This window comes from Lathamus discolor, chromosome 8 (assembly GCF_037157495.1).
Source record: "Lathamus discolor isolate bLatDis1 chromosome 8, bLatDis1.hap1, whole genome shotgun sequence".
Classification (NCBI taxonomy): Eukaryota; Metazoa; Chordata; class Aves; order Psittaciformes; family Psittacidae; genus Lathamus; species Lathamus discolor.
In genome coordinates, this window is record NC_088891.1 from 21,783,323 (window position 1) to 21,811,312 (window position 27,990).

Genomic DNA, 27,990 nt, shown 5'->3' on the forward strand with positions numbered 1-27,990 from the left:
GATGGGGCAGCCACAGCTTCTCTGGGCAACCTGGGCCAGCGCCTCAGCACCCTCACAGGGAAGAGCTTCTGCCTAAGAGCTCATCTGAGTCTCCCCTCGGGCAGGTTCAAGCCATTCCCCTTGGCCTGTCCCTACAGGCCCTTGTCCCAAGCCCCTCTCCAGGTTCCCTGCAGCCCCTTTAGGCACTGGAGCTGCTCTCAGGTCTCCCCTTCAGGAGCCTTCTCTTGTCCAGGCTGCCCCAGCCCAGCTCTCTCAGCCTGGCTCCAGAGCAGAGCTGCTCCAGCATCTATTACATTCACATTATTATGTCTCTATTATGTTTAAGGCTGGAAAACAGAAGGAAAAAACATGTCCCGACAAGGATCCCAGTATGAAGCAGTGTCTTAAGTGGGATCAGGAGCTCCCAGCAGTCGTGCTGCAGGTGCTGTCCCTGCCTAGGTACAGTGAAAGCTGCTTTTAAAAGATGCTGTGCTTGGTGGCAGAGGGCACTTCAGCGCTTTCCTCTGCAGTGACAGCAAAGCAGCAGCAGTGATTTGCACGCCGGAACCGCCACAGTCCCGGCGGCTGAGCCCATGGGAGCAGCTCAGCGCTTGCCCCTTCTGCATGATCCCAGCGAGCAGACGTGCAGGGGCCAGCGGCACCGGAGGCAGCAGATGGGGCCTGTGTCGTTGCCAGTGCTGCCAGCACAGTGTGTGCAGGGGGCTTGGCGGTTACCTCGGTGGGAGCTGCAGCCCCTCAGGCAGCACACAGGAGCACACGATGCCCTAACACATGGGGAAGGACCCTTTGACGCCTGCAGCAGCAGCTGTAGATGCGTGTTTTGGAGTGTTTCAGGTCTCTGCTCCATGTCATCAATGGTTTAGCCATTCTGCTACCCAGGGTGCTCGAAACGAGAACGTGCAGCCACAGGGGAAAGAGAAATCAGTGTCATCATGCCTTGGCCAAGCTCTGTGGGGCTGAGCCATCCATGGCTGTAAGGTGTTACGAAGGCTGCATAAGATCCTACACCATGCATTGTCCCCTCAAAAGAGAGCTCAGAGCTTCTCCCAGGAGTGGAGAGCTGCCAGTGGTGCCCACCAGAAACAAAGGGAAAGAGAAGAGTATCACAGAACCCACCACACTGGAAAAGCCCTTTCAGCTCATCCAGTCCAACCGTTCCCAGCTCTGCCCAGGCCACCACTGCCCCATGGCACTGAGGCCTCGTCTCCACCGGCTGTGAGCACTCGCAGGGCCGGTGCCTGCAGCCCTGCCCTGGGCAGCCTGTTCCAATGCCTGAGCACCCTCTGGAGCAGGAATTGTTCCTCAGCTCCATCTGAACCTGCCCTGGTGCAGCTTGAGGCCGGTTCCTCTTGTCCCGTCACTGGCCACGTGGGAGCGCAACACAGAAGCGATGCTGCCAGGCGAGGGAACGGAGTACGTCTGTTCATGGAGAACAATGCAGCAGTGCAATGTTTTATTGAAAAAAATAATAATAACCATCTCACTTGATACCTCAGGAGACTGCATCGCAGCGTTGGAGGGCGCGCCCCTGGGGTCCCCAGTGCTGATGACCTCTGGTGAGGAGCGAAGTGGCCCAGGCAGGCTGAATGCCCTGCTCCTACCACAGCACAGCTGGCTCAGGCTGGCTTGTGTCTCCTGGTCACCCCGAGCTCCCTGGGGCCAGCGGCTTCCTCAAGCATTTGCTGTTAACCCACTTTAGTTTCCTTTTGTTAATGAAGCCACCCCACATCTCTGCCCTTTTGAAGAGTCCAACGTACGATTCTAGTGCAAGAGGGCTTGGTACAAGTGAGCATTACCAGCATGCCGTGGGGGGACAGTCCTCCCCTACAAACACATCATCGTAGGATTAAAAGAACATCGTATCTCCAGAGAGAAGTGGGAGCGGGTCACTGTGAAACAGCTTCCAAACTGACCCACCTAAAAACAAGGTCAGGAAAGTTTCTAAACAATCAAATACATTCACTTAAAAAAAACCCCGAAACAACAAAAAGAACAAAACAAAACAAAAAAAACATTTAAGAACGAAACCTGTTGAGATGGCCCCTTCCCCCCCAGCCCTCCCTCACCCTGCAAACACTTACATATGCTGCAACTACAAGCTGCTCCTTGACCAGAGGCAGCAAGGAATGACCAAACACGGCAGGAGATGCAGAAGGAATCGAGTTCTGGTGACAGGCACTTAGTGGGGCTTGGGAGGGCAGCAACAGAAGTGTCTCAGGGCCTGGCTCCATCTCCCTGGAGGACGCCTGTGCCCCTTCTCCCCCCCTCCCAAGTCACCAAACCATGGTTTCCTACAGCAGAGAGGGCAGCGCCTGTGCCACACATGGGGCTTCTGGAAGCTGCTGGCAGCGGAGGAGTTTGGAAACAGAAGGGTGGAACACGGCCACGGTCCTGTACTCCCGCTGGCAGGAGGGGACGAGGCGTGAAGTGCCTGCGGGAGGTGAGCAGCGCCCTTCCTGCCCTGGCCGTGGCCTGAGGAAAGCGCTTTGCAGAGTGAGAACGTTCACGTGTCTCCTGGTGGGTGCACGGGCAAAGGGCTCCGTGCGTCTGAGCTGCACTCGTTGGGATAAGGCATGGAGAGGACGCAGTGGGGAATGGTGAAGAGACGCCCTATGGGGATCCTGCCAAGGAGGCTTTTCTGCCCCAGCACCACACCAGTGGCTGCCTGCTTCAGGGATGCACGAAGAGCAAGCCCAGGGTGATCTCCTGCCCTCTAAGCCTGCTTCTGCCCACCCACGGGAGCCGAACGTCCTGGGAGTGCTGCTCCACGAACTCCAAGATATGCACATCATCATTAAAACCAGTAAAAGATAATGAGATCTATTCTCTCCTCCCTTCAAGCTCTCTGGGACTTTGGGGGTGAGCCATGGCCGAGTTTATGACCAAGTCCCTCCAGTGAGCAGCTGCAGCCCGGTCAGGTGTCACACGTGGAAAGTACAAGGAACCTATTCACAACCTGCCCAAGAGCTGCTCAAGTTCTCCCACAGCCCTGCTATGTCCATGGTAACCCCCAGCCCCGGGCAGCCTCAGCTGCAGCAGGATGCAAGATGAAACGTGTGCAAAGCCCCGAGCCCTTTGCTAGCTACTGGTTTGGCTCCAAAGCGGTGCATGAGAACCGTGGCTTCTGTGGGGTTGGATGGCCTCCCACAGGCCCCAGACCCACGCGTGCAGGGAGGATGAAGGCGATTCCAGTCAAACCTATCTGACCAGCTGGAGATGAGATCAGTGTTAAGGCATGAAGTGTCCTTTCCCTGCCGGGGAAGCTTTGCTCCTGCTAACGTTTTCCCACGGAAGGTACGTGTTCACAGCCCCCTACCAGAGGGGCCCGAGGAGGCTGCCCGGTTACCCACACTGGCAAACATCTGCGCGTCGGGAACCGGCTGCCTCCCAGTCACCTGAATCCAGCTCTACCTCTTAAGCAAGAGCAAACTCCTCCAGCTCAGCAAAGCCGATGCTGCTCCCTTCTGCCAACGCTGGGCTACAGCCTTGCGTCTCCCAGCCAGTTGGGTGTAGGAAACCATGGTAGGGACATTCACCGGTAGCGAGGAAGGGTGACTGAAAATTCAAGTATGCTTTCCAGGCCCCAAGGCAGGCGTCGGGAACCCCAGACTGGCACGAGGGTCATGCGGATGTCGTCGACATCCCCACTCAAGGGCTTCCTTTGCACCCCTCCGTCTTCCCCGCTGAATGTCTGCCTGCGCCGGCGCCGCGCAGGGATCCACAGATACAATGTGCATCTGTAAATGCTAAACATAATAAAAAGTGCAATGACGTCAGCTTCTTTAAAACAATCCACGCTGCTCTGTTACCGTCAGAGGAGGGAGGTGTCAGGGGAGCCGGAAACAAAAACCCTAACTGGAACAGTAGATTGCAAATTTCTCACAGCTTGCACATTACAGTGTAACTGTTCCCAAGGAGGCCAAAAGGGAACCTGTCTCTCACTGCTGCAGCAGTCAGGCCCTTCTCCCACTGCATCCTCCTGCCCTCTCGACAGCCTACAGTATTTCTTCGCTGGATTAAGGAGGGAGGAGGACAGAGGAGCAGAAGGCGCAGGGGAGGGAGGGAGGGAAGTGAGCAGGAACTAAGCACAGTCCTCAGGTTTGCGTGAACGATGCCTTCGCCGTAAACAACGGGAAGGAGGGTCAGCCAGCCAGCCCCCCTCCCAGGGTGACCAAGACCTGAGCCAGCCACAGTCCTGGTCCCAAAAGGAGCTTCAGGCTTGGAGTGAACGAGGGAGACCATTCAGCAGATCCACCCCAGAGTGGTTTGTTTTGGAACGTTTTCCTCTCTTTTTGGTTTAAAAAGTCACTTTTTTCTTTTTTTTTTCTTTTTTTTTTTTCTATGTTTTTCTCTCTTCCTTCTCTGCCTCCTCCTCCTTCCCCCTAAAGAGAAGCCCCTTCCAGTGAGACAGGGCAGGAGCTGCAGGCAAGGTGGTTCCTGCATGGCCCAGGAGGCACCGGTCACTTGTGACGCTGAGCCGTCTTCTTCCGTTTCCTCTTAAAGAAGCAGCAGCACCTGGGGCACAAAGGACAAGGCAGGTTAATGCGGCATCCCGCAGTGACCCCGCAGCGCATCCCGCAGGGACCCGACCTCGCACCCCGCAGCGCACCCCGGCTCCTGCCGCATGCAACAGCCCCTCTGCGCGCCCGGCCCAGGCAGCCCTGCCATTGCTGGCCAGGGCGCAGATGCTGGTGAAGGTTGACACCACCAGCACGGGCTTGTAGGCCAGCAAAGGGACGTTAGCTGCACGCTGGGGGCCCAAAGGCTGCGGGTAAAAGCGCGGCACAGCATCCCTGAGCGTGGGCCGGTCTCCCTCACAGCTCGACTGGGGCAGGAACACAAGGAGCCATGTGGGAAGGCGGTAAAACAAGGATCCAGATGCTCCGCTCCTTCTGTCAGAACCCCGGAGGGAGTGGGCTGGGACAGTGATCCCTGGCTGCTCTTCCCAACTACATACAATTTCCATCACCATTCACTAAGAAGACAAGTTCCAAAGAGAACTCACATCAGGGACCAGCTTTCTTTACTGAACCTTTCATGACAACCGAAGCTTCTACCTCGCATATATCATTCAGTGCTGGTAGCAGAACCCCTGCTTCTTCCCCCATCCGATGCGAGGGAGGTGCACAGCGTCCAGGATTAGGGGAAGCAAGAAGGATGGATAGTGGAGGCTGGGATGGGGAGAACAACACCTGTCACAGCTGAACTGTGTGTGGAGTGGTGGGCTCACTGTGGGGTAGACTGACGGCAGTTGCCCAGGTTTTGTAGTCCTGCTGTTTCCTACAGAATTCCCTGGCGTTTAGGGTGTATCCACCTTTCTGTCCTCAGCCCTGTGTCAGAATCCTCTGCACAGAAGAAAGGTGATCTGTGTGCTCTGCTCCTGCACTACATGTTTTCCTGCTGCCATTACAGCCGTGCCCAGGGAAGCCTGCGTGCTGGTGGAAGGGATGCCTGGCTAAGCCACCAGAGCAGATGTGAGTATGCAAAGACCGTTTTTGCCTACAAAGCATCTTTCACCAACAGCCAGACAAAAAGTGTTCAAAACCACTGTAACAACTGCTCCAAATTGTCTTCTGTGGGGTCCCTCGTGCTCTGGTATGTCAGCATCACACCTCCATCCTCTCAAGAGCTGGAGGAACAGATCTGTTCTCATTCTCACCACAGAAAGTGCTTGCCCCCGGATGCAAGAGCCTTACTACAGGGTGTAAAAGTGATGAGTGACCACCACACCCCCCCTGAGCCAAGCCCACCAGCACGGACTTGTCTGCTAGGGAGACCAGAACCTGGAGAGCTCAAACAGCTACTGCGAGAGGAGGGCCGCCCCCACCACATGGGGCGGCCTCTGACCTGCCTGGACTAAGGGCCGAGGGAAGTTTGACATCCACAGTTTGTCTGTAGGTTCCTGCACAGGCCCAGTCTGGAGGTGAGACAAGGAAAAAGACAGCACTTGTCCTTGCAGGAACACGGGCTCGGTGTGGCCTCTGATGACTCCATCACTACCCACCCAGCCTGACCTTTGCAGCACAGTCTGAAGCACCATCCACCTAAGGCTCCTTGTGAGCTTTTACCCCCCTTTCCCCAGGACTGGTCTTTTATTGTCCAAGGCCATCTCCCACTCCTGCTATAACCTACTGCAGTATTTCTCTCCCACAGCAGCCACTTTCCTTCGTGACTTGGGCAATGGTGAGTAAGGGGGGGGGGGGGGGGATGTTATGGGGAGAGAGGATGGAAAATGCATGAGTTACGGTTTCGCATGCAGCGGGTAAGGGAAGAAGAGGGCTGAGCAGCACTTGTTTCCTTGGGCACTGAACGAAGGGAGCTGACTGACTTCTGGCTGTTTTCCCTTGTGACTGTCTTTTAATGCTCTTACTCAAGAGGTCCAGGGAAGGGTTCAGGAAAGGAAGCCCTGGCAGTTCAGACAGGCAGAGGCAAAACACCAAAATAAAAGAATAAGGCAGGCTGACAATTACAGAACGTGATCTCTCTGCATGCAGACAATGCCCAAGAGAACAGCCCCAGACTACGACATACAGAGAAGCCAGAGATGCCAGAGGTATTGGAGGCAATGCCTATGGAAAGCAGGGCAGAGGCGGTCAGTCTCCCATCCAACAAGGACATTCCTCGCCGCTCACGGCTTTGTCACCTTGCTCTGTGCTGGTTCTAACCCATCAGCCCTTCCTGGGACCTACAAACTCCTCATGAGTGTCCGCTTGGGCCTCAGCTTACTGGGAACGTGGTTTCCCCAAGGGGCAAGGAGGGAGGGAACAGCTCCTTGGGACAACTTGAGACAGGAACATTAAACTTCAAAACCTGCAGAAAACTGTACGTATGCCTGAGCCGGGCTTGGAGCGAGGCTAATCCCAACCCTTCTGCCCTTTCCTTCCTGGAGAAGCCTGTTCCCCTGCACCCTTAGCTGGCAGCTGCAGGCACACTGGAGAGGAGCCATCTCCCATCCTCCCTCTCCAAGCAGGGGCTCTGTCACCAACAAGGTCTCCATGGCCACGTTTTCCGTCCTCTCTAACAATACAGGCCCCTGCTTCTTCAGAGGAAACTCTCTGAGAAGTGACTGTCCCCTCCCCTCAATACCCAGCTCAGGGTTTTCCCTTTGTAACCGTCTGCGTGAGGAATTCCTGCAAGATGCTCGGCAAGCCTGGCCCCGACTCTGCCCAACTCCATTAGACACCATCTGTTCATGGACCTAACAGTTTGGGAGAGATGGTAAGCCAAATAGAAAAGGATTAAAATCCATGTTTTGCATCCATCAGTTCCAAGATCAGCCGAATTGCTCAGCCTAATGCGGCCGCTCAGACATAGCCCCCACCCTCCCCAGTATTGCATGTGGTCCTCAGCACGGTCCTAAAATCAAAAGAGCTTTGGGTTGGCTTTGACTTTGTGCCTTTTTAGGGTTTGGTCAGTTTGGTTTTGCCAACCCCAGTCTAGTCTGGTCCGCTCCCCCTTGCATGTGGACTGGAGAGAGGGACTCACCACAAGTTGAGCATTTTCAGGCAGCTACAGAGAGTGTAGAGAAAAAACACAGAAAGGAAGAAAGAGCAATTAGTTCACAGAGGTGGGATGAAAGCGTGTCACTGCAGCCATGCAAACATGCAGTGCAGACTGGCAGACACACACATGCCTGCCCGCCGCCCCCCCCAGCCCTCACACCACCTCTACCCTCGCCACGGTGCGCTGAGAACTGCCACGCTTCCCAGGGGCTCCAGGCCTCTGACAAACACAGCCCCTCTCTTCCATGAGGGCATGGGCCCCAGGAGGTTCTTATCTGGGGTTGGGATGAGAAACGGGCTCTGGACCACCAGGAGAGAAATCTGCTCGTCCCCCACACCTCCAGTGGCACAAGGGCCAGATCATGTGAAACTCATGCTGGGATCAGGAGCTTATCTCCAGCACACCCCGAAGCAGAAGCACTTGCACAGCTCCTCTGCCTTCCGGGAGTGCCTGCTACAACATCTCATCTCAAAACACTCAAACCCGCTCCTTCTAGCCCCTTCTGGCCCACTTTACTGCACAGCAGAATCCAGAACTCCTTTGCTCTCCTCATATAACTGATTTATGATCACAGATGCAAGGAAAGATGAAGCCAGCTCTCCCTGTGGTAAGAACAAAGCGGACTACACCTGGGTGTTAGAAGAGACCCCAAACCTGTCAGTGCAAAGCAGCTTATGCTCTGCTCTCCAGCACCTCCAAAACCTACTTGGGACCACACAAAGAAGGGCTGGAGAGAGACAGAAGAGGTGCCTGTGTTGCAAGACATAGCTTAAGCCTTTTCATGCGCCTTGACATCTCCCCTGTATGCAGACATGGGGTCTGGACCCTGGCCTCACCCAACAAGGTGCTGCAGAAACACAGGCTGAAGGTGGCCAGCTCTTAAAAGCTGGCTCTTCCTTGCACTGGGTTGTTGTGTTGAGAACTGTTAAGGGTGGCAATGTTCCCCATCCTAGGAGCAATCCTAAGCCACATGTCTGGGGGGCCCCCACTTCAGTCTGACCAAGACAGAGCCTGTGATGCCAAGCTGGTGGTCTCTGCAGGCCACACCACCCATATCTAAGAGGAATACTGCCCAGTCCACAAGTTGCACCTCAAGATCTCCCACCACCCACCACTGTACTTGACGAGGAGCTTGCACCAAAATCAAGGCTCGCTCCTTTGGCTGGCAGGAGTAAGTGTGTCTGTTGCTTGGGCACGCTGCTGCCAGCATCATGCCCAGGTCAGCTACCAGCCAGCAGGATCGCACACCAGTGCTTCCTGAGGGACAGGTAACAGACAGCGGAAGACCTTTGGGACAACCAGCGCTGGCTTCAGACTAATGCATACCTGGGGACCTTTTCCACCAACACACCCTTTCCCACACCTGCCAGTTTTCCTCTTCAGCCTCCCACAGTCTTTCCTAACTCAAGTTCCCAGAAATGTTGAGACAAACAATGTGGGACAAGCAACACCAGTGTCATCAGTCAAACCGGCAGTTGGGCACTGTCACAGCACCAACCAGTTCAAAGGCAGCCCCGAGCCTATTTATCCCTCACCCAGGGAGTCTCAGGATTACACCATGACCTGCTGGGGTCCTGGTCTAGGTCAGAGGCAGTGAGAAGGTCCTATGTAGAGGATCATGCGAAAGGTGACATGATGGTGCCAGATGCAGTATGTGTGCAAAGGAGGCCAAAATGGTCAAAGCAACAACTTCGTACATCAGTTCTCAGTCTTGACCGCAAGCTACAGAGGAGAAGTCAGCTTAGGGGAAGCACGGCTCCCCCACACAAGCAGGAGACTTGCTTCTGGTTTCTCTCACTCAGCTTTCATTGGGTTGGACCGAGAGAATTTACAGAGAAAACTACCTGTCCCTGCAAGAGTTACTTCAGGACCATTCTGGATACCTGGCATCCATTTCTTGCAGCCAGAAATAAAGTGTGAACTTTCAGACCAACAATCTCTTCACTGAGCTGTGCTCAAACTACTCCTACACTGTCAGCACGAGTACAGCGTGTTCTCCTTTTGGAACAGGGGCTGCTCACCGGGATTCCTGAAATCAGTTCACATTATTTTGGTACTTGTGCTACACTGCTATCTTGCAGTACATGCTCTGAGTAAGAGTTATGTTCTCCAGCCATGACAAGTGTCAAAAAGAAGCAGCAGCAGCAGCACTGAAGGCACCATGCACGAAAGCAGCAGTATGCAAGGAAAAAGGCATGGGACACGAGCATTGAGTACTTCACCACAGGTAAACATCCCCACTCGTTTCCCAGGAGGAGGATTAACAACCACACCAGTGGAAAGCCTGTTTGTAAAGCAAACGTACTTAGCTTCTTCCACCACCTCCACCTCCGCCTGCGCTGTTATCGGTGCGTTGGAGTGTGCCCCTGTTGGGTCATCCACGTTCAGCTCCCCGTTGGTTGAACTGACCACCTGAAACACAAGCCAACACCCCGTTATGACACGTACCCCTTGGACAAGACGTATCTCCACCCTCCTGGACAAGGGATGCTGTGGCAATGGGAAATTTGCAGAATAATTACTGTTTGCTCCTGTCTCTTTGCACACTCTTAGAAGGCTGTCAGAATCCTTGGATGCCTTTGGATCACATGTCTGGTTTGGAGAGACCAGCCTGGTTCTTCCCAAGCAGAACAGCAGGCAGGGGACTAACTCACACTCCTGTGCCCAGCACAGGTCTTCTCTTTGGGAGGCTACGCCACTTTGCGGGGGGTAGCCACTAGGGTGAAGATTAACTGACACCCCTATATACACACACAAGCTATTACAGAATCAGAGAATGGTTTGTGTGGGAAAGGACCTTAAGATCATCCAGTTCCAACCCCCTGCTACGGGCAGGGAGACCTCCCACTGGACCATGTCGACCAAGGCCCAGTATGGGGGGGTCAAGGTGCTACCTGGTACTCCCGGTGGCTCTGTATGACCTGACCACCAGAGATGAAGAGAAGGAAGCCACTGAAGCACATGTCCCCTCACTATTAAGTCTATATGATTGTTTTGAAAGCTGAAGTTCTAAGAGCAACTGCTGTTTCTGCAGAACAGGTCCCGTGGCCAGCCTCTGCCAAGAGAGGTCAGGACTCAGCTCATGTGGTTTTCATAGCTCTTCTCGAGTGACAAGCCCTGCACAGCCCCCTTCCCAGACTCATCACACTGTGGGCCCAGCCAGGCTCTCCAGACCCCCACGCTTCCCACACAGCTTCATGAAATGCCACCACTTAATTGTGCTAGTCCCAGGGATCTTCCCACACTTTCTGCAGCTACTTGTTAAATTCCATTTTACAAAAGGCTTTGATTTTCCTCTTCTTTTTTTTAATGTGCTGCCACTTCATTTGCACACGGCAAATTCAACCCTTGCCTTGATGGCCACTCAGGACTGCTGACCTCCCAGGGGTTCAGCATGCTCTGGGGCCTCTGCTGAGAAACAATTTCAGCACCTGCAGCCCAGCAGCGGATTTCCTATTCTGAGCTGCAGATTAGCAGAATTTTAATGCTTAGAGTGGCACATACAGGTCTGTAAACCGCTCAGGTAGGCAACCCTCCTGAAGTCAGGCTTTGTGTAGCTACCCTGGCAGAGTACTGTTCCTGGGGAGGCACGGCTCATGCTGACATTGCACAAGGAAATTATTTCCCTTACATAAAAAAATATGAATAAACCCACCTATTCTGTACTTAGTGCTCAATTCACAGAGTCACAGAATGGTCTGGGTTGGAAAGGACTTTAAAGCTCATCCAGTTCCAACCCCTTGCCATGGACAGGGACACCTTCCACTAGACCAGGATGCTCCAAGCCCCGTCCAACCTGGCTTGAACACTTCTCCAGTTTACTATCTGCTCACATCTGAGATCACAGCTACACATGCATTAGTTCCTCTTTCTATTTCTGTTTCTCTGCTACTCAGTAAAATATCTTTAAATGAAAAAGGAATGTGGCTAATCAAGCCAAAAATCATTGAATGCAACCAAGCATCAGGAATAAGTGAAAAATTTCAACCCAATCTACATTTCACTCAGGGCATCCTGCACTACCTATTTCCTCAGCTCTGTCCCACTGCAGGCACTAATTCCCATTTCACCAGAGCCAATTTTCAGTGTTGTGTCTGACACTACAGCCTGCTCTCCAAGCAAACCTCTGCCGAAGAGCTCACCTTGCCAGCAATATCAGATAGTTCCTGTTTGCTTGAATGACCCCTGCATCTTCCCCTAGCACATCCAGCATCTTACTCTGGCAGTAGTGCAAGAAATTCGCTTGGTAAGCCTGAGTGACAATCAGAGGCAGGCATGGTTTCATAAACAGAAGCAGTCTTAGCCCTAGTGCCAGTTTTTAATGCTGTCTGGCAGTATTGTGCATCCTCTGCTCATCCACCTTCCCCAGCAGCCATCCAGAGATCCAACTTGCAGCCACCGTGACTTTACACTGCTGCTGGCCTGCCACTGGATCCAAAACTAATATGCAAACACACTAGGGAGCAAGAGAGCAGGGTCACCACACCTGCAAGTGCAGCGGCAGTGCAGCCCGTCTCCCCTCCAACCCCAGCGCATTTCTCCAGCCTGACACCCCTACATTGCCATGAAGCACTAGGAATTCAACTAGAACCTCACCTAGCAAGCCTGAACTGGAACAGCTCAACTATTTACCCAACGTTAAAGGGGTTTATATGCAACAAACCCCATTTCAGCTGCTTCTTACTACCTAACAGCATCCCTAAGATGGGGATAGAGGTGTGCCATATAGATTCATATCATAGAATCACAGAATGGTTTGGACTGGAAAGGACCATAAGCTTATCCAGCTCCAACCGCCTGCCACAGGCAGGGACCCCTTCCACTGGAGCAGCTTGCTCCAAGCCCCTGTGTCCAACCTGGCCTTGAGCACTGCCAGGGATGGGGCAGCCACAGCTTCTCTGGGCACCCTGTGCCAGCGCCTCAGCACCCTCACAATAAAAAACTTCCCTACATCCAACCTGAACTTCCCCTGTTAAAGTTTGAACCCATCACCCTTTGTCCTATCACGACAGTCTCTGATGAAGAGTCCCTTCCCAGCATCCTTGTAGCCCCCTTCAGACACTGGAAGCTGCTCTCAGGTCTCCAAGCAGCTTCTCTTCTCCAGGCTGAACAGCCCCAGTCTTCTCAGCCTGTCTTGTACGGGAAGCGCTCTAGACTAGACCTGCCAACATTCACTCCTTTCTGTGCTCAGTTTGGCAAATCTGAGTTCAAACTGGCTCTCAGAGGAAAAGCTCTGCTGAAACAGTAACAGCAACAATGTTGGCCATGGCAGCTTGTATCCCACAGAACTTGGCTTGAGTGCTGTGTACCAGACAGGACCAAACCAGCTTGGGAAATCCCTCTTCTGACCATGATGTTACTGCAATTTGAGGCAAATTCAGGGGATTTAACACAATTCTTTTATCAAGAGGCAGAGGTACCTGTACTGATCCTCCATGCCGGTCTGCAGCCAAATGAGATGTCAGGTACGAGGTATTGGTCTGCCGGCTTGGCTGGATCTCCCACTCCCCTCGGCGATCTGATGACGCCTGCTCACAGGTTCAGAAGCATGAGAGAGACACAAGAGAGGACAAAAGGTGAACAAGGGGAAGAAACCAAAGGGGGGGTGTTAGTGAGTTAGTTTCTTTGCAAAAAGCAAGGCATTTAAACTTTTAGCTGGGCTAAAATTTCTCTTTACCAAGTACATCTCATACTTGACTTGAGCAGTGCCTGCAGCAATCTACTGCAGGAGTGGATTTCTTCTCCTCTAGCTGCTAAATGAAGAGTAAAGTCAGATCTAGTCAGGAAGTTATTTCTTTACATGGCTTCATTTCCATGGGTTTCAGCATAGAAATAAACCCACTGACAATATGTTTAACTGTATCTGTCAGGTCACACACCCCAGAGCACCTGGCACAGCAGCAAGATCAGATACACAGGCTCCAGCTCCCTAAAAATGTATTTTTAAACTCAAATTTACAACATAAAGCAAAGGCACGTTTTATTTCACCAAAAGCCAGGTTCACACACTGCTTCACCTGTCCAGTGCAGAAGGAAACATCCACCACACCTGCGTGACTGGAGGGAGGGTTGGGGGCTTTTTGGTTTTCTGCAGAAAAGCAGATAAGAAACTTTTGCCAACCATTTCTAATTTACCCCCTACAGAGGCAAGTTTTAGGCAACTAAATTATTAGAACTGTATCTGTTTTATGAAAGGAACCACTTTGCATTTGCAAGTGAAGCTCCTTACAGGTCACCCAGCTTTGATGACAACACATCCAGAGTGCACCTATGACGAGGAGGATCTCAGCGCAACCGAACCCTACCAACCAGCTGGAGGAACAATTCCCAAGACTGGGGAGATGTGTGTGAGCCTCACGCCAACAGCAGAGGACCTACTGAAGCCTGAAGTGATGGATGGGACACATTTAAAAGGTGTCTCCTTGGATGCTGTATAAAAATGTAAGCAAATGTTTCAAAGCTGAAGCATCAGTTTGAACATGAGAGGACAAAGCAGCGGAGTCCCCAGAGCACACGGGCCTGGGGGACACCATAGACCTGGCCAGGAAACGAGAGCTCAAGTGAACAAATACCAGGTTATCAGCAGAGAAGCTGAGTAGCTAACCGAGGAGAGGTGCCCAGGCTCTGCCCTTGCCCAGCACTGCTCTGTGTTACTCCCTGCCACCACGGGTGAGCAGTGCCACTGTAAAAAGAGAAAGGAAAGAAAGGAAAAGGAAAGCGTTCCAACCCCCTGCTATGGGCAGCGACTCACACGAGACCATGTCGCCCAAAGCTCTGTCTAACCTGGCCTTGAGCACTGCCAGGGATGGGGCAGCCACAGCTTCTCTGGGCACCCTGTGCCAGCACCTCAGCACCCTCACGGGGAAGAACTTCTGCCTTATATCTAACCTGAATTTCCCCTGTTTAAGTTTTAACCCATCACCCCATGTCCTGTCTCTACAGCCCCTGATGAACAGTCTGTCTCTGGCATCCGTCTTTTATAGTTAAGTATCTTCACTTCCTAGAGGAAGACTACAAAAAGAAGAACACTTTTTATTAGCATCTTTACCGGGAACCAAATATTATAAAAGAGAATCAGCAGTTATTATACCTGGGAACAAAACTAAGGCCATTAAATCTGGAGATCAAACAGTCACTTGACCCAAACCCATATTCTCAACTCACTGCTTGAGATGTTTAGTTTTTCTGCTTGTTCCTTTAGAGAAACCATTTGCTCAGAACTTGGAAGAAACATCCCTTGGAAGAGAGTTGTTCGTGTTTTGGTGAGAAGAAACTGATTTCCCTTGCCTGTCTGGGCATTAAATAATTCAGCATCAGCATCCTAAATCATGTTTAGGTAAGAAAAATGACAAAAGCTGCACTACAGCATCAAGGCTATTTGTAAGGCTCGGAAGAACATGGACTGAAGCTGCCTGCATAATATTTTGGGACTAGGACAGATTTCTTTGGGTGACATACTACATTTGTGAACTAACCTGCTTGAAAATGAAGCCAGGCGTCATTGTCCATTAAAGGAAACAAGATGCCTCATATGAAGGTCTGTGGTCAAAGCAACTAGAGACTGCCACCCAAAAAAGGGATGGTGGTGTTAATGTATTAATCAGGCAATATATTAAAGCAGATTATTTTACTAGTACTCCCAAATCGGTCCACACTAATCAGCATGCATAAATACAGTACAGCACATGGGCTTCAAACAACCCAGCTTCCTACAAGCAACACTTCTAAAGAGGGGTGTTCATCCTGATTGTAGCTGATGGCCCGAGATCAAGTCTAGTCTATGTTAGATGCTCTACCATCACAGCCCAGCTACATGGAACAAGGGAAGCTGAGCCCAGACAGGTTATTACGTCTTACACTTGGTTCTGCACTCACAAACCCCAGCCTGTGTGAGCTGAGTAGGCGCAGAGGTGGCAGACAAGGAGCTAGAACAGCACACAGCGGTTAGAGGAGCAGAGCGAGCCCAGAACCACTCACTGGGAAGTAAGAGCACCAACAGCTCTAGCTAGGAGCCGGCAGTTGGAGATCTACTGAACTTCTGCTCAGTTCTGTTAATACAGAAAATCCAAACTCTCAACACCAACAAGATATTACAACTAGAAAGGAAAAATGGGGAAATTCATATTCAAAACCTGGCAGTTGATTCGGACTGGGATGCCCAACCTCCCCAAGGGGACCTATTCTGCAAGTTGTGTATGCTCTGCAACACACCGTGAGCTGAACACCCTGAGAACGATACACTGCGAGTACAGGGGACACGCACATCCTTAAGGCATGGTCCATGGGAAGAGGGCACCTGGGAGCAGGCTGCCACCACCATAACCGTCCACATGCTGTGAGTAAAAGCTCCCAAAAGAATGTTGTGGCCAGGTAGTTGAGGTAGTCTGACCAGGCTGGACAGCTGACTTAAACAGCTTACCCACAAACTACAGAAAAATTACCCAAATTGTACTCCACTTAGTTCATGATCCTGAGGAATTCCACTGGCCAATACAGTAATTTGGCAACCTGTTGCTTTAACAAAATTCTGCTCAAATCACAGTCTCCAGAGGCAGAAATTGTGCGTGCCACGACCAAGGTGAGTCAGCCCCATCCACCTCTAATGGCACATGGCTCCTGCTGCTCTGGCCAAACAAGGTAGTGCTGAGCAGCTGTGACCAACGCACCTGATTGCGAAGGGCCTGCTGTGATGGCCGATCCCTATGGATGTGGCTGTCTCTTGTTATTGCAGACGTCCCAGAATCTACATGAACAGATCCCACTGGAGTAGGCTGGAAAAGAAGGTGCTTGTTAGGGTGAAGCCAATGCTGAAAATGCTGCTCACTCTCTCCCACCAGGTTTGCTCCCATGCGCAAACCTAACTTGTAAGGCTGGCTCCCACCAGGTAGAAGCAGAAAAACACCGAAACGCTGCCCAGAGGTACTGGCAGTAATCAAGGAAATTTAAAGCCAGGGGTCTAAAATCCCTGTGATTTGGTGGACACGTGATTTGACACTGGACACCAGCCCCAAATTTCTTGTATAAAAATGAATAAAAAAGATATAGTTCAGCCCCTGTATTGGTGTCAGATCCTGTGTGTCTCACATAGATCATTACAACTGAAAACACGGACTTGTTTTCCTCATCTCATCGTCTTGCCACTTCTAAAAATCACGCCTGCATAGAAACAGGACGTGTTAAAATAAAAGCTTCATCTGCTCTGTTCTCCCCAAAGTCATAATCCCTGCTCACAACACCAGAATCTCCATGGCAACCACTGCAGTTGTCAGCAACATCATGCTTGGTTTACAAGGTGCTTTTTATCAATTGCCTTTGTAATTAAACAAAAAGGAGGCAAAAAATCATGATTCACAAAGGGAATGATGTCTTAGGAAAATGAACTGTTGTGGATGCAGTAAACATGGGTAATGCTAAATATAGCTGGGATGGTAAATCACCAGTAATGGTGCCCAGTTTAGGACTGAAGGCACTTGATCTGGCACCAGTGGCAATTCACTGATGGGTGCCTTTGCCAGTGTGCGGTAACTGGCCATTAGCGAGAAGGCCACCAGCAGAATGACACAGAACACAAGCGACAGGCAGCCAGCAGAAGAGCTTTGGACTCTTCCATCAGATCTCCCCATGACACATCTTTTGGCCAAGGTTTTTTTGAGTGTAAACGGCTTTTGACAACAGAAGTGACGCAAGGCGATCATGATTACGGTCATGATCTGGTGTCAGGGAACTGCTAAATGGAGCTTGATTACTCCCACATTTCCTATCAATGCACTATAAAGAGTCAAGCCTCCAGAGTAGGGTAAACCCCAAGATCTTTTGTGGTTAGAACTGACTTGCTGTTACTATTCACCAAGCATCTGCCACAGCCCTGCCTAGATCTCCATATGGCTCAGTGAAAACTTGACCATTTTAGAGGTCTTCCACCATTCAGTGCTGAAGCAGCAAGCATACTCTCCCGCTTCAAGACGGATATCTTTAGATATCGGTTTCAATCCTGTGCTAGACTAGAGGAAATTAAATCTAGTCATGTTCATTGCCACAAGTGGGAAAATCAGGTTTGAATTCCCACCAGGGCAAGTCCAAAGAGATCGGAAGGGGCCTTCTGCCCCTCAGGGAAACTTCAAGGCACTGCAAGAACCCCCTGAACACCACGTCAGGACATCTCACTGTGTTGAGCCCATGTTAGCTAGAGAGCAGAAGTGAAAGACTTGATCCTAAGCTCACTGGTATTTGGATTATCAGGCACAAAGAGCCGGGTGATGGGAAGCAGCACTAGGAAGGCCAGGCCCTGCATTTTGCACAGACAACTTACAATTGGCCTGCCAACCCAGTCATAGGCGTAGTCAAAGGTGTAGCCTTTCTTTTCAAACAGCTCTGTGAAGATGGTTCGTAGATAATCGTAGTCTGGTCTCTCGAAGAAGTCTAACCGCCGAACATAGCGGAGGTATGTGGCCATCTCCTCTGTTGAAAAGGGGAGAAAGCAGCAGCATCAGTTCTGCTCACATGTGAGCTCCTTCAGTGACAAGCCTCTCAAAGCCAACACACACACTGGAACTATGTGCTGATTAACTCCAGCGAGGCTTTCCCATGGTACTAGGCTTAAAGCTGGGCTGAGGGCCACATCACCAGTGACATGAGTTGTCTTGGCCCCGCTAGGTTCAGCTGAGCCATGTGGATTGACAGAAGCTGAGGATATCCCGTAAGTCTTCACCATCAGTGACCTACTCAACAGCCTTCTATTGCTGAATGAATCTCACTCAGCTTTCCAGAGCCCTCCCGCCCTGCCCAAAGTCTAATAATAGTCTGCTTTTATTCTGAGTCTTCTGAACAAGTTGTTAGAAACCAAGGTCTGTGTTTTACCAACGAGCATCACGCTGTGAGAGAATTGTCTGGGCTGTCAGTGCTACCTCTGGCTTTTCCCATAAAAATAGTGGGGTTTAGTAACAGTAAAATCAATCCAAACACTTCTCAAGCAAAGATGCAAGTCCCACCTAAGCTCCAGAGAGCTGCTGCTCCACCTCAGATCTGAGCTCCACAAGTTTTACTCTGTATATTTGGGTAAAAACAAACACTAAAACACCATAAATGCCAACTCACTGAACCTGCAAACAGGATGCTCACATGTATGTTTGCACACAGACATTTAAAATAGCCACAGCAATTTCATCTGGGAAGGAAAGCAGGAGATGTCGGTGGGCACCCTGTGGCCTCTCTGAGCTCCAGCAACAGCCAGGGTCTGGCTACCCAGAGGTCTGTGCTGCCCAATATCATTACATCAGTCAGAGCCTTGAACATTCAGAACAAGACTCTGAATGGAAAGCTGCAACATTCGTTTGCCTGGCCCACACAGAACAGTGTTTGGTGTTAAGCTAATTAATGGATTTCCTGCATCTGGGTTGTACTTTGCATGCACAGAGGACTGAGCCCTGGTAACTCATGTCCTGCCCATTCCCATCTCTCCCTAAGCCAAGGTAGGATGTTTGGGCAGAGCTCGGTATGAGGCACAAGTCTGTGCACTGCAGTATGGCTGATACACCAGCATGGATTTTGCCTTTAGCTAACAAAACTAAGAGCAGCATTGCTCATCGATACTTAACTCTGCCTGAGGCTTGCAGCCTGCATGTCACATGGAGCTAAAACGTGGAAAAAAGGAGGAGTAGAAAGGTAAACCCTTCTTCCTCTAATATCTCTGAAAGGTGGAGACCAAGAGGTTTCAGGTAAGCAAGGAACAGAAATAAGTTCACATCTCCCTTCAGCCCAGACCTGCAGGTGTGACAGAGCTCTGAGAAAGCAGTACTGGGGAAAAAGATGAGAACAGCCAACTTGAAGCTGTTTTGCTCAAAACCAGGTGGATTTGGGATGTAAATACATCTGGGGAATTAGCATGACTTGAAAGAACAACAATCCCCTTCCAGGCTTGCTGCTTCTCATGCTGGAAAAGAGCAATGTGACAAAATGGGAATGGGGACTCATTGTGGGGACCTACAGACTACATCTGTAGTAACACTCTCAATAACATCTGACAACGCTCTGCTCGAGACTGTTGTCAGAAGGTGGAATTCAAGGACAGACACATCATCCCATCTCCTAAGCTGGCCACCTACAGTTCTAATACCTGTAAAACCTTCAGTCTGGAATATAATCAACTCAGTAGATCCAACACAGTCACTTGGAAGGGAGAAAATAGTGAGGCTCCCTTTTGGAAAGAAGCCGATAAGCAAAGCAGGAACATGAGGCTCTTGAGCCTTGTCCAGCCTCCACAGGGAGAAGAATTATGCTCGTTTTAAGCCACAGCCACAAGCCCCTCAGGCTCCATGAATTTATAGCAGCAGCTCCAGTTGTTTGCCAGCTTGAGGAACAACATAATGGGTACACATCATCCAAATACTTTTCGCCAGAGAAGCTCAGAACCACCATATTTAACGTATGCCCAGCTCCTACTGCACTCAAAATGTTTCCATCAGGGCTTTACCTGGAAAGTTCTCACAGAGAACCTCAACTGGAGTGTTTCTCTTTGTGTCCCCAATCTTCTGATACCTCTCTTTTAAGGTGTCAGCCTGTAGCGCACAAAGACAAAACAGTTGTGGAGAAAGAGTTCAACCATGTGATAAACGACATGCTGTATGGGAAGAAAAACAAGGTATTTAATACCAGTTCTGGGTGGTATCAGGAGATGTTACTTGTAACTGAGCTGCACCCTAGACTACACTAGCAGGAATATTATCTCACCCTGTTGTAACTGTCACTACGCATTTTACGTGCTGTCGGCAAAGAATAGCCAAGGACACATTCGAAACATCTTCAGTACTTGAAAGGAAGGACACTCGTTAGCATCTTACAAGGCTAATTTCTTATCAGCCCAGTCCTAAGGACTGTATAGAAAAGCTTGCATGGGACAAGAAAACAAAGCTGCATATACTATAGTTACACATCAGTACTCCGTCCTGGGCTTAGAGCCATCGGCAATCAAGATGCCTTCATAAACAACCATAGAAGTAGATAAACTGCATCAGCAATTTGGGTCTTCCTCTATAATAGAATGCAATCACACAGATAACTAGTTTACATCAGTCACGCTTCTCCCAAATCCCATCTACTCCCATAGTGCCTCTTCTTTCACCCCCAACTGTCTAGCACTGACTAAACATCTGGTCACCAAGAAAATGAAACAAGCTTCAGCTAGATTTCCCACCTCCATCCCCCTGAAGCAGAGAACTCTGCTTCCGTTGGTGCCTCCATCTTAAAACATGCCCATCAGACCTGGCAGCAGCAGCATTAGCATTGTGAGATGTTCTCTCAAGACCTCAGCACTGACAGTATACACCAAAAGTGTAAGCTGAGGAAGCCTAGAATAGCGAAGATTTCATATTCTAGATCAAGCTGCAGAGTCTATGTTGTTCTGGAGCAAGGACTTCAAGAAGAGGTCAACTAATTCTTACCAAGTTCAGCACTGAACTGAGCAAATTTTGTAGAACCTTGTCTAAACCTGGAATTTTTTTAAGAATAATGTACAGGATTAATTTAAAGCAGATGAGCTCAACCAAGCCAGAAACAAGATATGTAATAGAATAACACACTTACAGAGGTGTGAAGTTAAAGTCAGAGAGGTTCTGATTTCTTTCACAATTACTTTCATGCCTGAAAACCCTTTCTTTGCTTTTATGAGTTGTCACCAACATTTCTGGCACATGTCAATAACGCTAAGCAGAGACTACCTCTGGATAGATGGTGACAAAACAGCTTAACAAGGTCTATCACACAAGCCACTGCCACTGACCATAGCAGCACTCTGCTGAGCCGCTTGTGAGCCCAAACGCTTGTCTCCTTTTACCAACAGTACTAAGAGGAGTTATTGTCTTCACTAATAAACCTGCTCCTAACCTGATTGAGTTCGATCCCTTCACTCACTGTAATTACAAAGTTGAACACAGTAGCTTTATCATCAAGAAAGTGATGGAGAAGTGAAGGTGCAGCTACCAACAGCTTCAGAGCCAGCAAATGACTTACTACTAGTTAATTCAGCTGACGGATGTCAGCTGCAGTTGCTGTAATTCAATTGCAGCCCTCCACATTGTACATGGCATTTCATAAACTTCTAAGCACTAAATGTCCAGTGCCTCTGGAGGGAAGCCAAGCTCCATAGTTCTGCCTGAAAACCCGTTTTTCAAGCTGAAGTCCATCTGCACATCTAAACCCATCAAATTGCTCCTGCTATGACCACGTTTCACAGCTGCAGCTGGGGGATTGTGTGCTGTAACCAGGATTTCATAAACAACCACTGTGTCCCAGTTGCACTCCAGCTCGGGGCAGCTCCATGCTCCAGCAAAGCTTCTCCCACAGCTCAACAGCCCTCTCAGTGCTGTCCCAGTTCCAGCCACTCATGTGCCTGCGCTCAATCTTCTCTCCAGATTTGTACCCATTCAGCTAATGGCAACTTGAAGTGACAGGTAACATACTTATATCTTAAAATCTTTCCTGTAGGTAAAGCTAATGCCTTGTTTTTAGGCTTCAAGGACACAAAGGAGAGGATGGTGCTTCTGACTGACTTGTGGAAAATGTTTCCCCACCAGATTCTCATTTGGGCAGAGACCAGACAAAGTTTCAAAGGGCACAACCTAAAGCTCAAACCTACCTTCAATCCTTGCCAGGGCAGACTGCCTCGGAGGAAATACATGAACATATGGCCAAGGGCTTCCAAGTCATCTCGACGACTTTGCTCTAAAACAAAAGAGACGACAAATTATTGCTGCAGCTGCAGGAATGGGTCTGAGACTTGATCAGTAGTTACACCTACTTCCAAGACACAGTTATCACAGAGAAATTCAGTTGCTGCCTATAGCTCAGGCCTCGTGCAAAACCATCGAGAAGCTGTTACAAAACCCCATAAAATACATGAAGAAAAGATCAGCTAGAAGGCATAAAATAACATGGGAGCTGTAAGACACATTGCCCAGTATTAGGTGAACTGGATGAGAAGAATAAAGAGGAATAAAGCAGTTCCCCAGTTCTCTGGACTGCCAGTCCTGACGGCGCACCTGTGATGTGGTGCTGGATGATGTTACTTCCTCTGAATGACACAGGAACAGGCAGGGGATGCTTGCAACCAGCTGCAGGGAACTACCATGTTGTTGTGCCAACCCCTTCTCAATTGCTTCTGCAGCTCATCACAGCAGAGCAGATCAAAAATAGCTCCTTTAGCACTGTTTTTCCTTGTGAAACACTTGCTGCTGTTGCCATGCAGATGTTATGATTATAAATGAGGGGGGAAAAAAAGAGGCCTCGAGACAAAGGAAAATAGCATCCTTAAAATTATCTAACAAAATGTATAAAAAACCCCATGGGAGGATATAAGACAGAACAACAAATGTGGAGTGCAACAGCATGGGACTGCTGCTGTGCTGGGCGGCATCATGCAGACTGGGGTCCGCTGAGCTCGCAGGCTGATTTTATGCGACCTCCTCTCCTCTGAATTTCAAACAAATAACGTGCTCCATGGCCACAAGCTGGGGCAGATCCAGCCCACACGCCATGACAAGCTATGTGTGAGCTGTCCCTGATGCTGCATCATCTGCAAGGTGGCAGCGCTTGGCACAGCACGGCTCTCCACCAGCAGCAAATTTAACCCTCAGAATACGGTGGGAGTGAGAAGACTCAGCAGAAGGAATTGAGATGACAGTTCCTGCAAGTTACCCTGACATAGCTGTAAAAAGGGAATAAAACCCAAGAGAATGTCCTAGGTAATTTAGTGCAGTGATGCAGATGAACTGCTCAGGAAGATGGTTGAGTGCACTCATCTTCCAGGAAAATGGCAGTAAGACTCCTTTGTTCTGGAATGTGAAGGGACTGACTCCATCTGGGTCTCACCAGCAAAGCATCCACCCCACGAAGCTGCTCTGGGCAGACCCAGCCCAGCACACACCAGCGGCCAGCAGCCAGCCTTCCCTCCCAGACTATTCCCTGCACTGGCCATGGCCTGAGCTGCAACACCTGCAGAGAAATGGGTCCTACAGAAGGCACATGGTGTACTTCAAATGCAAACACAGCTTCTTCCACATCCACCTTCCATCCGAGCCTGCTCCAACTGCAGCTGCTCATTCCTCCATCCCTTCCTGACCCTTCACCAGGCTTTTCAAGATTAGAAGTTGGACTTATCCCTCCTTACACCCACAGGGATCGAACCCTCCACAAGATGCAAGCGATGCCTTCATCACATGCCTGGGAGGCTACTCAAAGAATATTCCATTATCTTACTGCTCTTACGGGTTTAAGTGAATATAAACATTTAATAAGGTTTTTTGCCTTTCAGCCACAGAAATGTAATTTTCTGGTATGAGAGAAGGCAGCGAGGAGAGGAAATGAAAACCACGTTTAAAACGAGTTAAATCAGTAATTTTCTCCAACCAATTACTAGGTCAAGGAACATCCAACTCCAACACCCATAACTGAACGTCCTGGTTACTTTGATGCTCTATAGCTCAGCACAGAGCTGTGCTATAAAAATCTATTTGGTCATCATTTAGTGCAGCAGTTACTACCCGCCTACTTGCCTTTTATCAGTGCTGGGTTGCTTCCAGTTATTTAGTTCCTAATAAAAACTATAATTATGAGGCTTTCAACATTTCAGCTGTCTCAATCCCTCAAAAGGGGAAAAGAAAAAGCCTCACAACTGTAAAGGCAGAGGTTTACAAACAGCTCAAAGGGGAGGAACGAGCCACAGTAAGCCAAGCTACCACTGGAGGTCACGGCAAGCTCCCACCAACCACACAGACCTTTGCCAAGATGAGTGTTGATGGACATGTATCTGGCTGTTCCAGTTAAGCTCTTGTGTTCCCTGTAAGGTATGTGTTTTTTGGTTTCCGGGTCAATGTACTCCTTTGCCAATCCAAAGTCTATGATGTGAATGACGTGCTCTTTCTTGTTGCCTTGCCGGCCGATAAGGAAGTTTTCAGGCTTGACATCTCGGTAGATGAGGTTCTTCGAATGCACGTACTCCATGCGAGATATCTGCAAAGCGAGGAGCAAAAGTTACCTGCAAGCAGAGCAGCCTCCACGCTCTCCTGGCTAATGGGGCTGTGAGGTTTTGATACCCGTCACCGACCCTCAGCTCAGAAACACAACCACAGATGGAGAGAACCATGGCAGCAGTTACGATTGGAACTGGATGGAGCTCCTCTGATGGAGTCAGAAGAGGGATCTGCCATCCCCTTCTTTCTATGGCTATCATATGGTGCTCCCTGACTTGAATCCTACAGAAATGTCCGTAGGAAAACAGAAAGGCTGTTTCTGAAACGGTACCACCAGGACACAGCATTTGGAATGATGCCATGGGGACTTGCAGCAGCATTTTTGTACTGATTTTAAACATACTAAACTGGCTACCAAGAGCTCTGCCCTTGCCCACGGCTGTCCCTTGTTGCTCTGTGTCTTACCACCTTCCTCCCTCGACCCATATGTTGTCTTAAGACACACCAGATTCTTCATGGAGGGGGATTCTGGGGCAGGTGGAAGCCTTACAATCCTCAATGCTGACTTTTCACAATGCTGATTTTCACAACCTCATCGGCTGACAACTAGGAATAGCTGGAATATTTTCACTTTGTTCTGGCAGTCTGACTGAGAAGGGAAAAGGGAGTCCCACTTCCAAGCTAATGGAGGGTCACTTCCTCTCTAACAGCACTCCTCATCCAGATGCTTATCATTAATCATAGAACAGTTAGGGTTGGAAAGGACCTTAAAATCGTCCAGTTCCAACCCCCCTGCCTTGGGCAGGGACACCTCACACTAAACCATGGCACCCAAGGCTTCATCCAACCTGGCTAAACTTGCTTTTGAAACTAAATATATTGTAGGTGAAGCTTGGACAGGTCTCCAAGCAGTTCTCCTTTGAGTTCCTAACTTAAGAGGTTATTCCAATTGGAAATAACTCACAATTTCATCTAATTTATTACCTTCTTAGGTTTTAACTGAAACCATGTGAATCCCCACTTGTGGCTGTCCTGGGCTGCAGCTGCCCTGCACACTGTAGGACATGGTGGCTTTTTAAAGCAAGATGCTTCCTTAGGAAGGCCATTTGAGTCGCCCTGTCTGCAGGTTTGCAACGTGAGGAGAGCACGGCAGAGCTCTCAGAGCCTCCCCATTTTGCACTAACAAGTGTCAGTCCGCAGAGGTCAGTGCCGCACCATCGTGCTGGAGCATCTAAGGCGAAAGCCATCAGCGGGAGCTCCCCGGGGGGAGTCACTGGTTCCTGAGTGGGTCTGCACCAGGTCAGTGCTGTCAGGAGCTCGGCACCTCCTGCACAGGGATAGCCTGTTCCTAAGGAAAACCTGCTGCATTTCCAGCGCTCCGAAAGAGGCAACAGGCAGGAGGGGGCAGCACTCCTCAGAAAATGAAACCTGCTGTGCAGGGAGGGCAGCAGGCAGGGAAAACTGCAGGCGAACCCCTCTTAAACAACAAGACTCGTTGAGAGGCTCTTCAACGAAGGTAACAGCACGTGTTGCTGCTCCCCTTCCCTCTAAGCAATGATTTATTTCATTGTGCTGAGAAAATGGGCTTCAGGGCTAACAGCCATTATTCCTAATCAATTCTAGGCTGATGCAGAACACAGCAGATGCTCTGCACTTCAGTCATTCTTCAGCTTTGAATCACCTACAGGACACAGCAGTGCTGGAAGACAAAAAGGTATGTTGGGAGGCCATTTACATTAAGATGCAACCCTTAAAACTGGAACAAAGCATTTCCTGGCCTCTCCATACACAACAAGCTTTCAAACAGAGCCTGTCTGGCTCATTGAATTTGTCCCTGTTACCAGAGGAGCTCAGCTGTTGAAACGGCCAACAGCCTGAAAAAACCATTTGTTCCTTAAAAACTCATAGCAAATTGCACTGGCCAGGACAGCCACTTCACCTCCACCACAGGCACAGAGATGCTGCTGGGTCTTTCATATTCCTTTTCCTTTACTTGCACCTGCCTGGATGCTTCAGGATGTGCTGCTGGAGCTGTGCACTGCCAACGACGGCTGAAAGACACTCTGCAGGTCAGAATGCTGTTTCCTGTCTGTGCTTTACTCACCCTGACAACACACCCTGCTCGCGGCTTCTTGTGATGGAGGCTGCATCACCCTCAGCCTGACTCAAATCCACTGCACAGCTGAAGGAGGAGTTCCTACTCCAGAAATGTGTGGCTGCAGACACTATGTCCACTCCTTTGTGACTGAACTACAGGCTCTGATGTCTGTGCATTACTTCTTCTACAGACAGAGAAACCACTGCAAGGAACTGGGACTAACTGCTGGAACTGCTTTTACACTGGAAAAACAGTGACTGTGAAGCACTGTTAACATCTGCTCTCTTATTTAATAAGAACAGACATGGGCATCTTACCATAGGGCACAGAATACTAGAGGTGGGTGGGAGATTCTGCCTGCAAATCAAAGGAGGATTTCCATGGCCACAGCTGGCAGAGTCCATCTTCAGAGCCACAAATCTCCATGTCAGATGTCAGAGAAACAGCAGGAAGAGAGAGTCCCCCCAGCAGACAGCAGGACCCCTGCGCTGCGGCTGGGAGACGAGAGGATGTTTGTGACATTCAACCAGATGGCAAAGCAACCCATGCTTTTATTTTCCTTTCTCTTGCCAAGGAAGCAAGTGCAATAAACCCTCTTCCCCCAAAAAGGTATCTCTTAAGGATTTGATCTTGATGACAACCCCATCTCTAGACTCTCCTGATAAATTTGAACCTTTCTTCTACACCATCACCTGCTTGAATATAGATCAGATCAGCAGAGAGAAAGAATTCCTGCTGTTTAAAGCCTGCTTTGGTGTCTGTTACACAAGATGATTTAATGGTCATCAGTCAAAAAAACCTTTCACTGTGACTTGGTCCACATCGCAGCCACAAGTATTTCCCCAGTGCTGGGCACAGTGGCAGCAAGAACTTAAAGCAAGGGTTACTCCTGATAACAGTTACTCCTGATAAAACTGATGACTTCCAGTTTATGGGCTTTAGGGACTGGCGTTAGTGAACGTTTTTAATTGCCAAACTTTGCTTTGCTCAGGAACAACTGCTTGATCTAGTTGGCTGCACTCAGATGATGGAGGAAGCAGTTCTAGTTTGATGCTCTTAGCAGAGCAACATGAAACACTGGAGACCCTCAAGTTACAGCAGTAACACAACTGGAAACCTTTGACCAGGAAGGAAAACAGATGACTCCTTCAGTGCAGGTTCTCAGTGAGAGGTATGAAATGGTGCACTAGACCAAGAGTGCTTCCGATTCAAGTCACGCTGTCTGATAAGCTGCTGCCACAGCTCTGGACACAATGCAGCTTACCAGAAGTACACGCAAGCCTAGTGCCAAACCTGAGAGGCTGTGTGGCTCATCCCCCTGCTGAGGCCGATCTTCCGACTGTGGCATCTCAACTGAGAAGATTCCAGGCCAGCCTCTCTTTGAAGACTCATTGTCATCCAGTCTCTATCTCCCTCAGCCAGTAGAAT

General features: G+C 49.8%; 1 protein-coding gene across 3 annotated transcripts in view; it reads right to left on the minus strand.

Moving 5' to 3' along the window:
- Window positions 1-1,422: 1,422 nt before the first annotated feature.
- Window positions 1,423-27,990, minus strand: part of CSNK1G1 (casein kinase 1 gamma 1) — a 108,625-nt gene continuing 82,057 nt past the window's right edge. For all 3 annotated transcript variants that reach the window (XM_065688101.1, XM_065688100.1, XM_065688099.1), the window contains exons 7-14: window positions 24,270-24,504; window positions 22,133-22,218; window positions 19,973-20,057; window positions 17,813-17,961; window positions 16,170-16,274; window positions 12,924-13,031; window positions 9,809-9,915; window positions 1,423-4,515 (exon numbers count right to left, since the gene is read on the minus strand). In XM_065688101.1, the coding sequence (XP_065544173.1) occupies window positions 4,461-4,515; window positions 9,809-9,915; window positions 12,924-13,031; window positions 16,170-16,274; window positions 17,813-17,961; window positions 19,973-20,057; window positions 22,133-22,218; window positions 24,270-24,504 (930 nt within the window). In that variant the 3' untranslated portion in view covers window positions 1,423-4,460. The remainder of the gene's footprint in view (window positions 4,516-9,808; window positions 9,916-12,923; window positions 13,032-16,169; window positions 16,275-17,812; window positions 17,962-19,972; window positions 20,058-22,132; window positions 22,219-24,269; window positions 24,505-27,990) is intronic.